The sequence below is a fragment of the Pipistrellus kuhlii genome, unplaced genomic scaffold (genome assembly GCF_014108245.1).
Source record: "Pipistrellus kuhlii isolate mPipKuh1 unplaced genomic scaffold, mPipKuh1.p scaffold_m20_p_11, whole genome shotgun sequence".
Classification (NCBI taxonomy): Eukaryota; Metazoa; Chordata; class Mammalia; order Chiroptera; family Vespertilionidae; genus Pipistrellus; species Pipistrellus kuhlii.
The window spans coordinates 15,276,124-15,289,485 of record NW_023425416.1 but is presented as its reverse complement, the minus strand read 5'-3'; the positions used below and the strand labels follow the sequence as shown (position 1 = coordinate 15,289,485).

General features: G+C 52.3%; 1 protein-coding gene across 6 annotated transcripts in view; it reads left to right on the top strand.

Annotated features, from left to right (window-relative positions):
- Positions 1–13,362, top strand: part of CACNA1D (calcium voltage-gated channel subunit alpha1 D) — a 284,634-nt gene that overhangs the window by 194,634 nt on the left and 76,638 nt on the right. For 4 of the 6 annotated variants that reach the window (XM_045579044.1, XM_036430842.2, XM_036430843.2 and 1 more), the window contains exons 10-14: positions 2,706–2,793; positions 4,129–4,155; positions 8,809–8,969; positions 9,884–10,109; positions 10,205–10,412. In XM_045579044.1, the coding sequence (XP_045435000.1) occupies positions 2,706–2,793; positions 4,129–4,155; positions 8,809–8,969; positions 9,884–10,109; positions 10,205–10,412 (710 nt within the window). Of the gene's footprint in view, positions 1–2,705; positions 2,794–3,039; positions 3,100–4,128; positions 4,156–8,808; positions 8,970–9,883; positions 10,110–10,204; positions 10,413–13,362 lie in introns of all 6 variants that reach the window. The other 2 variants (XM_036430837.2, XM_036430839.2) reach the window with 1 other exon arrangement.

Sequence of the window (13,362 nt, the reverse complement as noted above, 5' to 3'; positions counted from 1 at the left end):
CCCATCTGGGGTAACTGCCATGAGGTGACCCACTCCAGCCCTGAGATGTAGGTTCCCCTCATTTTGCAGACGGGAACGTGGAGCCTGGGAGAACTCAGGTCACAAACATGAAGTTAAGGTTAGATCTGGCCGACCCAAGAGCCTCTCCATGAAGGATGGAGGCAGCCTGGGGAGCAGCGGACTCCTCTCCAGAGGAGCCCTGGAGCTGGGTAATGTCTCTTTGCTGCTGCTGCTGGAGGAGTTCGGCTTTATTTCTCCTCTTTCCCCCGCTTAGTCAAGAGAGCAACTAGTGCCTTTCAGCCACTCCTCGCTGGCACCCAGCCAGAAATGCAAAAGCACGCCCCCTCCCCAACAGGCAGGATGCGCTATCACCTGCTTCGGTCGTATTGTTTGACAATGAAGCTTTAGAAATGAAACGCAGCAACTGTATTGCTCGCATCTTGGGACATGGCCCCAGAGAATAACAAGCCACCAGACTCAGCCTGTTCAGGAGACGTTTGCTCTTCTTGAAATAATAACTAAAGCTATGATATGCGTAGTACTAGAACCTTGAAGTAGTCTATGCTGAGAGACCGAAGTGAGCACGACCAGGATGCTAACGCTGGGAGTCAGGACCTAACTGGGCCCGAGGACCCTACAGGCTTCACCGCGAGGCGGAGTGCTCCCACCTTCTGACCTCAGGCCTCCAGGAAGAGCTGCCACAGAGATGGTTCAGGGTCTTGTTTATAAGGAGCTCCCTCTGTGATGCTCTTCGTCTTGTTCTTGAAAAGAAGGCTGGCCTCATGGGAAGAACCCATAACAATGAACTTGGTTGAATTTTATGAATTTTTAGTCTCTCACGGAAGCCAGGGCATGGGGCAGTCCTGGGACAAATTGTAGGAGCATCTCAGATTCTCTCTCCCTCTCTCTCCGGAACTTCCTGTTAAAGGTTTTTTCATGATTGGTTTGTTGGTGGGGTTTTTGTGTTTTGTTTTCTGGTTTGGTTTGGTTTGTCTATATTTTTGCATGGGGTTGTGAGAATTTGAATCAAAGTTTGTAGTTGCTTTCTTTCAACTTAACTAAGAAAGAAAAAGGTTACGTATTCCACGAGAATACCGGCGGTGTGCTGTGGGTCTAGAATTCTGCTCATGTTGCCTTTCCTTTGAAACCTTTGCGTACGTGTTGCTGGACGTGGCTCTCGGGACTCCTGCCCAGCAGGCTCCGTTTCCTGGGTGCTCACAAGAGGAGTGGGATCTTCTTTGTCGCCCTCAGAACAGATGTTTCTCAGACCTCTGGGCCCTTTGAGTCAGGTCCCTCCCCTTCACCCATCCTTGTCATTCACACCATGTCTGTTGCCCGAGCAGGGTCAGCAGCTGCATAGCTATGCAGACAGAGACGCTGACCCAACCTTCGCCCTCCGCCCTCCGCCCCCTGGGCTGCCCATAGAACCTCCACCACGTGCTCAGGCACCCCTCCTGACCCCCTTAGCCCCCCAGTTTTTGTGAAGGAAACCGAGGCATCCTTGCTAAGAGGAACCTATGGGCAGAGGCCACGAAGGGAAGACTTTCCTGTTGACCCATCAGGTTGATAAAGACAGTTGCTCCAGTTGAAAATGATGCATCAGGGGAAAGCAGTGCATGTCTTTGGGTGATCCTCCCCTGTTCAGTCTCCATGACCTCTCCTGACCCCAGAGCAGAGTTAGTCATTCCTAACTACACGTTCCAGATTCCTTGTCCAGCCCCCTGAGCGGGGGGCGGAGGGGTGCGTGTGTCTATATTTCTGTATTTCACAGTTAACTGAATCCATTGGGCTTGCCTCTCCCACTGGCCCTCCAGGGCAGCGCAGTGCTGCGCCCTCTGGGTGCCCGCACCCCCTTCCCCACCGGGTCTCCAGCACGTGCTCATGTTTATGGGGCTGAACCCAGTGGATGCAAACAAACAGCCACGCGCCAGGTGGTGGCTCCAGCGGGTCCCTGGGCCCCCCAACACCAGTGGGTGCATTTCCACATTTCCTCCGCTCTGCTCAGGACCCTGACGTGGCGGCGTGAAGCAAGCCCAGGGACACGGGCGGCACTGGGACCACAGTCAGCTCTGGCCTGGTCACGGGGTGGAAGGAGACCTCCCTGAGGCTCTCGTCCCGCTTTGGTGGCGAGACCTCTACACATTGGCTCACAAGCTCGGCACGTCTTAGGTATCAGAGAAGGTCACTAACACCGAGTAGGGTTTCCAACTTCTCAAAAGACGTTGCGCCTGGTACCTCATGTACTCCTCCCCCCACAGCTCCTCCTCTCCGATATATTTAAAATAAGAATGTGTTCCTGAAGTATTGGTGTATTCACAGGTTTTCTAGAGTCCACCTGCCGGGCCAGGCAAGGAGTCCCTAGATGTCTTGGTGGCCTCAGTGCAAACCTGGAAAACCAGGAGAATAAGCTGGTACTGAGCGCAGGGCAGGGTCCTGTTCGGTCCACAGGCTGCTTTTCTCGGGAAACGTCTGGATGGACAGAATTTCTTCCTGAGGGGGCCCTGGGCTTGCTGGGCAGGATACGGCAGCCGAGGCTCCCCTGCATGGAGGTGCTGGCTTCTCAGCACTCATGCTGGTCCATTGCCTCCTCCCAGGTCTCCAGAGGGCCTGCTGGTGGCGGATCTCCCACCGGCCCCTCCGGGACGTGCAGCGCCTCCAGTGCGCCCTCTGAAGCGTTTTCTCCCCCCCCCCCCACCCCCCCCCAGCCAGCATGCCCACCAGCGAGACGGAATCTGTGAACACGGAGAACGTAAGTGGCGAAGGCGAGAACCTCGGCTGCTGGGGAACTCTCTGGTGAGTGTGGAGGCAGCTTACCCTCTTGGCTTCCGCCATCATCGTCTCAGGGAAGCAAATAAGAGGAAGACACCCCAGATTTCCATGAAGCCTGGGGGCCATAGTCTCAGGGGCAGGAGGGGCGGGTGGGCCCTTTGGTCATCCTCCTTCCCTGGGCCCCTCCCTGCCTCCTCCCGCAGAGCAGCGCTCCTGCCTAGCGCCTGTGGCAGGGGGTGCCAGGTAACTGCTGTTCCCTGTGTCCACTAGGTGCTGGTGGAAAAGAAGCAGCGCCGCCCAGGCCGGGCCCTCTGGGTGCCGGCGGTGGGGGTAAAGCCTGATTCTCCTCCGGGGCTGGTGCTGGCATCAGTGCTTGGAGAAGAGCTTGTATGGCAGAGTGGCTGATGAGAATATTTAAGTTTCCTTGCTCCTGGGTTCTCCCAACCTTATGCACAGCAGCTGGATGGCGAGACCCTGCTCTAAGCTTATAGCTCTTTTTCTTGGGAGCCCTGCACCACCTCCTCCTACCAGTGGAGGGCGCCATCCCATTAATCCCCATTGGCTTTTTACTAGAGGATTTGGACTGCAAGGGGGCGGGGGGGAGAGGGGGCATTAGCAGGGTGAATGTACAGAGTGCAGCCTGCCTTTTTTCTTTGGTTGGGGGGGGGAAGGGAGACCCATGCAGCTTCCTTTTGTTTGCTTCCATCTGGTATTTTTTTTTAAATCTTATCTCTGCAAAGTGCAGGTGTTGTTTTTAAGAGAATTTGACCTCTTGGGCAGGGCTGCATGAAAAATGATGTGTTATGGGCAGGATACTCAATAATTTACAAAGTGAATTTGCCTCTTTGCTCTGCCCTCCCTACCACATTGGAAATTAGATGGGAAATGGGTTTGTCCTTCCCACTTGACAGATGAGAACACGGAGGCTCAGAAAGGTGTGCCCCTTGCCCAGACTCACACAGTGAGTGGATACCAGGACTCCTAGTCCAGTGCTCCATTTGCTAGGGCAGCAGCATATGCTGCTCTTGAGATGAGTGCTTGAGTTCCTCCGGACCTCAGTGTGGGGAACACAGGTCGGGGAGAGAAGGACCCCTGGAGTCACTGCCTGTGCCATGACTGCTCAGGGCATCTGGCTAAGAGTCTTCTCTTGCCAGGGCTTGGCAGGTGCTCAGCCAGGCATACCTGGACCTGCAGCACCTCGCTACTGCTCCGCAAATGCCCCAGCCAGCCCGCTGTGGGAACCGGGTGCTGAGCCAGGCTGCTGTGCATGGCTCTTCCAATAGCTCAGCTGACGTGGTGGGGGGAGCATATGCTTAAGCCTTCCTGATAGGAATGATGTTCTTTTTGTCTTTCTTTCAGTCAAGCCATCTCAAAATCCAAGCTCAGGTCAGTATCTTCTTTCCGTCTTTTCTTAAGCATGTGTGTTGGTTGTTCCCTTTAACTTCTGAATTTTGCACGGAGTTGCTTTAGACTTGCATTTTCTCTTTGGGCTGCAATATTCATATCGAGGATCAATCTGCCCAGTAAACATTAAGTACCCGTTTTGGAGATCAGTGTAGTAACCATAGTAGGTGCCGAAGATGTTGCCCCAACACAAACCAACAAGATGCAATATTTCTTGCCACAAATCAACCCTTCATATCCCCCCTAGAGTCATTTTTCCAAGAGAAATACTTCTTGTCACTTTTCTGCTTAAAAGATTTTCAATCTTGGCCGTTTTTCTCAGTGGTTGGGGCATCAGTCCACGAACTGAAGGGTCGTGGGTTTGATCCCGGTTAGGGGCATGTACCTTGGTTGCAGGCTCAATCCCCAGCCCCCGTCACAGCATGTGCGGGAAGCAACCGGTTAGTGTGTCTCTCCCACATTAATTGATGCTTCTCTCTGTGTGTGTCTCTACCCCTCTCTTTACTTTCTCTAAAAATCGTTGGAAAAAATATCCTTGGGTGAGAATTAACTCCCACCCCCTAAAAAAGTTTTTCATGGAAGGAGGTTCAGAAGGTTTTCTGAGGGGTTATGTTCTGGTTTTTGGGCTATGACATGCTCAGTTGGCAAAAACTCATTGAAGTGTACACCTATGATTTGTGTAGTCTTCCATATAAATGTTCCTTTTTAATTTAAAACATTTTACCACTATATATAAAAATTAACCACTATCTATAAAAATTTACCACTATATATATAAAAGTTTACCACTATATATAAAAATTAATGAACATAAAACTAAATGTAAAACCTAAAACTGCAAGTATTCTAGAAGAAAACATAGAAAAATCTTTGACCCTGGGTTAGGCAAATATTTTCTTGGACACAATACCCAAAGCACTGGCCATAACAGGAAAAAAAATGGTAAATGCAAAATTAAAACTCCTGTTCTTTAATAGAAAATAAAAAGATAAGCTCTAGACTGGAGGAAAAATATTTGAAAAACTATTTGATAAAAGGCTAATGCTCAATTTATATAAAGAATAATATATAAAGAATAGTGTCAATAATAAGGAAGCAACCCAATTGAAAAGTGGTCAATAGATTTTAAGAGGCATGTCACCAAAGAAGAGAGATGGATAGCAAGTAAGCACATGAAAAGACTATTGGTCATTAGGAAAAAGTACACTAAAATCACAATGAGACATCACTATATATCTATTAAAAATATGACAATATTAAGGTCTGACAAGGAGGCAATCAATGAGAATTCACAGATATTTTTTAAAACAAGTTGGTAGTTTCTTATAAACACATATTTACCTTATGATCCAGTAATCCCACTTTAAAGGTATTTATATAAGAGAAGTGAAACTATATGTCTGCATAAAACTTTTTATGTGTTTATGGCAGTGTTATTAATAATTGCCAAAAACTCAAATGTTCGTCCAATATTGACTGGGTAAACAAATTATAGTTCATCCATATAATGGGAAAATGCTTAGCAATAAGTGAAAAAAACCTGATAGAAATAACAGAAATTAATCTGAAAAGTATTTTTTAAATATATTTTTATTGATTTCAGAGAAGAAGAGAGAGGGAGAAATAGAAACATCAGTGATGAGAGAGAATCATTGATCGGCTGTCTCCTGCATGACCCCCACTGGGATCAAGCATGCAACCTGGGCATGTGCCCTTGACCAGAATCAAATCTGGAATCCTTCAGTCCACAGGCTGACCCTCTATCCTCTGAGCCAAACTGGTCAGGCCTGAGGAGTATTTTTGCCAAGTGAAAGAAACCAGTCCCTAAAAAGCTATATGCAGAGTGTGGTAAAAATAGGTTTACAGTTGTTTGTATGGAAAATAATACAACCTATATAGTATGTAAAAGGCTAAGCGACAGTCCGACTGTCCGAAAGGTAGCTATGACATGCAGTGAGCATTGGGGCAAACGCTCAATGCAAGCTGCGGTGACTTGGCAGTGATGGTTCTTGGATGATGCACCCCAGAACCAGAGAGGAGTGAGCACAATTCTAGGGTGCATCACCTCAGAACCACCATTCTCTCACAATCCGGGACCTCTGGATTGCCAGTTTTGGACCGATCCTTGCAGGCCAGGCCGAGGGACCCCACCTGCTGGAGGGACCCTGCTCACTCCGCAGACACCCTTTGAGCCTGGTGCCGCCCTGGATGCAGTCAGCTGGGGAGGGACCACGGGAAGTTGGCTCCAGGTTGTGTCCGGCCCATTTTACCCAGTCCCGCCCCACCGGCCATCTTCTAATTGCCTGTCAACATGCACGAATTTGTGCACCAGGGCACAAGTAATAATAAATAATACAAGAAGAACTGGGTTTTGAGTACTCACAATTGTAAACCTACTTTTGCTCCCCCTGTATTGCATACTTCTATTTATAGGACATGCTAGATAAAGCAAAACAATAAGAATAAAAAACAGCTCAGTAGTTGTCAGGGGCTGTGGTGAGGAGAGGGAATTGACCCCAAGGGCCATGAAGGAACTCAGAGTGATGGAAACAGTCTATGTCTAAATTGCGGTGGTGCTCACAAACAGTATACCTACAACAGTAAATTTTATAACCTAAATTATGTCTCAATAAACTGGGCTTTAAAAATAATATTAAAAGCCTTCCCATTGCTCCCTGTTGCCAGAGGGCAGGCAAATTCCTTCATGATTTGGCCTGTGGCTCAGCATCTGACCTCATCTTTTGATCCTTCTTGCTCCCCACTGCTCTCAGTTTTCAAACACACCACACACACTGCTTCTTCTTACCTGAGTCCCTTTGGTCCTGCCGTTTCCTCTGAGTGGAGTGCCCTTCCCTCTGCCCCCTGGTATGCTCCTGCTCGGCCGTGGAGAGGGGAATCTGTTCTTCAGTGAAGACTGTCCTGAGTCTTAAATTTTCAGCCCTGGCCTGTTGCTCAGCGGGTAGAACGTAGGCCCACAGATAGAAGGGTCTTGGGTTTGATTCCCAGACTTGGTTGGGTGCCTGCAGGAGATAGCCAATCTCTCTCTCTCTTTCTCTCTCCTTCCCTCCCTCTCTCCTTCCCTCCCTCCCTCTCTCCCTCCCTCCCTCACTCCCTCCCTCCTTTTCTCCCTTCCTCCCTTTCTCCCTCCCCCTGCCTCCTCCCTCACTTCCACTCTCTGTAAAAGTCAGTAGAAAAAACATCTTGGGATAAATTTTTTAAAAAAGACCATTTGTAGCTCCCTTCTATTTGTTCCTGTACCCAGTACCCGGGAATAGCCCTTGGTGTGGATTTATAGTCTGTAAATCTGCGTACTTTACAAGGACAGGGGCCACGGAGCTGTGTCTTCCTCATCTCCATCTGCCCAGTGCCCAGCCCAGAGTCTGGGGACTCAGCACCCAATGAGGAGCAAGACGAGGAGTGCTACAGGGTTTCGGGGAGGTGACGATCACGTTCCTGGATTTGGGAGACACCGATGGCCTGTCCCTGCAACACAGACCCACCGTGGCCACCGAGGCCGGGTCCTTTCAGACTAGTGCACACCTTGCTTGTGTGGCCTGAATTGCCTGCCAACGAGCATCTCGTCCCAGGGACAGTCCTTAGTGTCTGTCCCTTGCAGAATTTCTCTTAGCTGGTCCATCGGAAACCACACAGAAAGAGCAATAACAAAACGCACCTTGTTTGTTCCAAGTCTTGCTAAAGTGTTAGCACAGATCTCTCTCTCTCTGCTTGGCCCCCGGGCGTCAGTGTTTTTCACAGAGCACAGCTGAGTCAGCCACCTGCAGCCCGGACACAGCCCGGAGAGTCCTCTGACTCAGTCCCCTGGGCACCGCCCACTTCACCACGCCATCCTGAGGCAGGGAGTGTTTTCCGTGGGGAGACAGCGTAACGGAGAAAATTCCTCCCCTGATTACAGACCAGGACTGAAAGTCAGTAAAGGACATGCTACTTGTCTGTTGGGCTCGGCTCATCCTATTTGTACGAAAACATGATTCAATATTGGCTCTTCTCCGGAAGGTGTATTTTGAGCATCACTTGTTAGAAAGGGCACCTGATGACTCAGTCTGAAGACTCATGTGCTCCTCAGCGTTGACGGCCCCGCCAGGCCCCAGAGAAACCTCCCAGGGTTAAGGAAGGATGGAAAGTTTCTCTAAAAGGAAAGCTGTGGTTTTGGGGCACTTCGTTGCCTGATCCATTTTGTATGATGATGGAGATGCTGCGAGAGATGTAATGATAAGCTAAATGGCTCTCTGCACCGACAGACCCCTCACCATATGGTGGGGATGTGCACTGCTTGTGTGTGTGAGCTCCCTTTTGCATAATCTATGAATATCTAGATTTCCTGACTGGCTTGAGGGCTGTGCAGGGTGGCTTGTGGAGTTCTGTAAAGCCATAGGAAGGAAACAGATAGCATGATCAACTCAAGATACAATATTTTTAAGAAGTTGTATCTGAAGATCAACATAATTTGTATTGTGAGGTCTGTTCTTTCTACGCCATTTGTTCTGTCTTTCCTTCCTGCACCCCCACCCCAATCTGGACCCCCAGGGTGGGAGACGGATGCTTCCCCAGGGATGCTGATTGGACACGCAGGTGCCAGCTCTGTCATCCGGGGAGTAACGCCTGCTTCTCTTGCAGCCGCCGCTGGCGTCGCTGGAACCGGTTCAGTCGCAGAAGATGTAGGGCCGCCGTGAAGTCTGTCACGTTTTACTGGCTGGTTATTCTCCTGGTGTTCCTCAACACCCTAACCATTTCCTCCGAGCACTACAACCAGCCTGACTGGCTGACGCAGGTCCAAGGTACACGCAGGAGCTCTTCTCTCTTTGTTCTGAGTGAGGGAGTCCCACGGCTGCACGTTAGTCCTGCCTGCTCTGTGCGGGACAGGTGCGGGAGCATTTCCATGCGCCCTACTGGGAAGAAGGCAGAACCGTCCAAACTGAGGGTGCACCTGGCGTGGAGGTGCAGGTGATGAGCGCCAGGCATGTCATCGTCTTCACCCTGTTACAATCTCAGATGGAGGAATCTGCCAGTGAGGGAGCGAGTCCCTCCCTCCCCGCCACGCCCCTGCCTAAGGGAAGCTGTATTTTCCCTTCTGGTATTCTGGGCAAGTGGTGATGATCCCCTCCCCCAAACCGCCCGGACATGTGGTGTGGGAGGTCGTCCCCAGAGACGGTCCATTCTGAGAGTGGCAGTTTTGAGCCATCGAGAAGGCCTGTCTTACATCAAGTTAAATCTGTTTCCATCCAACTACTCCATCCTGCAGGGAGGGAGGTATTTTCTGCTGTTAGACATGACCTTGATAAGCAACTGCTGCTTCTGTAAGCAAGACCAAGAGCTTTAGTGACCGGTAGGAGCAGGGGATACAATATGCCGGACTGAAGGGAGAATCATGGGCTCCGAGGGCCGGGAAGCATCAAGAGGCTGCACGGAGAGCTGCCCCTCCCTGTTGCGCAGTCCGTGAGACTGAGGCCCTGAGACCAGGGACCCTCTCCGGAGTCTCACGTCTAGGTAGTGGCGGCAGCAGGACTAGAACTTGGCGGACACGCAGACCGTCATGTTAGTGCCACGTCTCTGCGGTGGAGGCAGTAGTAGGGGTGGGGGCAGTGACAGCAGGGACCTGGCTTGGGGGGTGGGGGTGGGCAGAGGAGTCGGAGGAGTCAGAGGCACCACAGAAGGAGATCCCCAGGACCCCCGCACGCCTCTGTCTTCCCAGATATCGCCAACAAGGTCCTCCTGGCGCTGTTCACCTGCGAGATGCTGGTGAAGATGTACAGCCTGGGCCTCCAGGCGTACTTCGTCTCCCTCTTCAACCGCTTCGATTGCTTCGTGGTGTGCGGGGGCATCACGGAGACCATCCTGGTGGAGCTGGAGATCATGTCCCCCCTGGGCATCTCCGTGTTCCGCTGTGTGCGCCTCCTACGGATTTTCAAAGTGACCAGGTGAGGGCGGCGGCATCCCCCGTGGGTGTTCCCGCGTCCCGGCCGGTGATGTCCTGCCCTGCGTGCCGGGCTCACGCCCTCACCTTGGCTTGCAGGCACTGGACGTCCCTGAGCAACCTGGTGGCGTCCTTGTTAAACTCCATGAAGTCCATCGCCTCGCTGCTGCTCCTGCTCTTCCTCTTCATCATCATCTTCTCGTTGCTCGGGATGCAGCTGTTTGGAGGCAAGTTCAATTTCGACGAGTCTCAGACCAAGAGGAGCACCTTCGACAACTTCCCTCAGGCGCTTCTCACGGTGTTCCAGGTGAGGCCCCCTCCCTGCCCCCCGCCACCCCTCCCTGCGAGGCCTGTATGAGGTGCCTCCTGTCTGTGGTCTCAGGAAGGTAGAACGGTTCTGCTTTCATTAGCAGCCTCCACCCCAGGGATGGATGCTCCGATACATTTTGTTCCACTTAAGCAATCTCTAGTATAGGGGTGTCGAACTCAATCAGAGAAGGGGCTAAAATCTAAAATCCAGCCTAAATCGCGGGCCGAATGGTTTACTGAACAGTCATAAACTGTCATTGTGATGGAAACGCAGTGGAGTGCAGTGATGACAGCGCGGTGCGGGCCACATCGCAAGGCCTGGTGGGACGGATTTGGCCCGCGGGCCTTGTGTTTGACACATGTGCTCTAGTGCATCTCGATCCTGCTCTCTGTGGGATGTGATTTAATGTTGTTGTTGTTTTTTGGGTTTTTTTGCAAGACCACAAGCCCTGGGGTGTCTGAGATCGGCTCTTTTCCGGTTCCGGGCTAATTTTTGATGGAGGGCAAGTTTTGTCATTCTGGCTGTAGCAGATTTATGCAAAGACGTGACTTCCAAAGCCCCCGTGTTGTGGCGCAGTCAGAGGAACCAGGGTGATGGAAGAGCTGTGGCAGCCTCCTGCCCCTTTCTGTCTTCCCTCCTGTGATGTGATGAGGACACATGGCCTCGGAGGGGGCTGTGTGGTTGGGGTCCCTGCAAGCAACGAGGCTGAGGAGCAGGGGGCAGTGTGAGGCCGCCGCAGCCTCGCCAGCCCTCCTGGCTCGAAGCCGAGTTGCTCTAAACCCCTCTCCATCTTCCTGTGCTGTGAGCGGAAGCCGCTCCTGGGACAGAGCCTGGCCGGCAAGTGGAACAATCCCATCTGCTCTCGTGGCTTTCCACACGCCTGTCTGGGCGCTCTGGGCCCGGCTGGAGAGGCCATAGGGCCGGCGGGAGGGGCAGCGCTCCCAGCGCTCAGCTCGGTGACCCTGGAAAGTCACTGTCCTTTCCTGAGAGAGAGAGAGGGAGGGAGAGAGAGAGGGGGAGAGAGGGAGAGGGGGAGAGAGGGAGGGAGAGGGAGGAGAGGGGGAGGGGGAGAGGGAGAGGGAGGGAGAGGGAGGAGAGAGGGAGGGAGAGGGAGGAGAGGGGAGAGGGAGAGGGAGGGGGAGGGGGAGAGGGGAGGAGAGAGGAGAGGAGAGGGAGAGGGAGGGGAGAGAGAGAGAGGAGGGGGAGATGGAGGGAGAGGGAGAGGGAGGGAGAGGGGAGAGAGGGAGGAGGGAGGGAGGGAGAGGAGAGGGAGGGAGGGAGAGGGAGAGAGGGAGGGAGGAGGGAGAGGGAGGGAGAGAGGGAGGGGAGAGGGAGGGAGGGAGAGGGAGAGGGAGAGGGAGAGGGGAGGGAGAGAGAGGAGGGAGGAGGGAGAGGGAGAGGGAGAGAGGGAGGGAGAGGGGGAGGAGGAGAGAGGAGAGAGAGAGGGAGAGAGGGAGGGAGAGAGGGGAGGAGGAGAGGGGGGAGAGAGAGGGAGGGAGAGGGGGAGAGGGAGGAGAGGGGGAGAGGGAGGAGCGGAGGGAGAGGAGGGAGAGGGAGGGAGAGGGAGGGAGAGGAGAGGGAGAGGGGGAAGAGGAGGGAGAGGGGAGAGATGGAGGGAGAGGAGGAGGGAGGGAGGGAGGAGGGGGAGGAGAGGGAGGGAGAGGGGGAGAGGGAGGGAGAGGGGGAGAGGGATGGGAGAAGGAGGGAGGGAGGGAGGGAGGTGGGAGGGAGAGGGAGGAGAGGGGGAAGAGGGAGGGAGAGGGGGAGAGGGAGGGAGAAGGAGGGAGAGAGGGAGGGAGAGGGGAGAGGGGAGGAGGAGAGGGGGAGGAGATGGGGAGGGAGGGGAGAGGAGGGAGGGAGAGGGAGGAGAGGAGGGAAGAGGGGGACCCGATTGGAGGCGGGAGGGGAGGGAGTAGAGGGAAGGGGGAAGAGGGAGGGAGAGGGAGGGAGGGAGGGGAGAGGGAGAGGGGGAGGGGGAGGGGGAGGGAGAGAAAGGAGGAGAAGAGGGAATGATCTCTAAGATTCTTTCCCACTTGGCCATTGGAAGTGAATGGGATTTCTGTCACTACTACAGGCTGTGACAGAATGATACTTAATTTTTGAAAATATTTTGAATTATACTTAATTTGGGGCCACTGATGAGTCAATGGCTTTTCTGATTTCTTTCAGAGAAACCTGTGTGGTGATTGTTTTGTAATACATGCATATGCCACAAAATTCTAATGTTGCAAAAGGATATAAAGGAACAATCAAGACCCCTCCCTCCCATCCACCCACCACGTCCCCTTCTAGGAGACAACCCGTTACATAGCTTCTTGTGTATTCTCTGAGATCTGTTTGCTCAGATGTAAGGCAGTTGCCTGCCCACCTGCCTCCAGGTGAATTCACACAGATGGTAGCTCATGCTTTTTATCACTTAAAGTGTCCTTAAGAACCTCCCTGATTGGCCCACAAAAGGTTGCCACCTCCTTCTCCTGCTGCGTAAATTCTGGGGTATGGGTGTGCCATAATTCATGGAGCACTCCCCTGCTGGAGACTATGTTATTGTCTCCAGTCTTGGCTCAGTGGGTGACCTTGAACATATGCCCTGGGGCACATGTGTGCGAGCAGATCTGTAGGATACCCAGAGTCTGCTGGTTTCGAGGGTATGTGTGCATTTTCAGCTTGGATGCTCTTGCCCAAGTATTCTCCTTGAAGGTGTGCTCATCCACCCTCCAGGGATGGGGTGTGGAACTGCCCCTGATGGGTGAAAACGCTATTATCAGGAGTGAACTTGAATATCTTTTCATGTGACTAGGGCTCACTTATCATTCCTTTCTATGAATTGCTTTACCAAATCCCATTTGCCCATTTTTCTGTTTGGTCATGACTACGACGGTTTTAATTTTTAAAGTATCTGGTCCAGATAGGATATCTCTCTCTCTCTCTCCTTGCTGTCTCTTTTTCT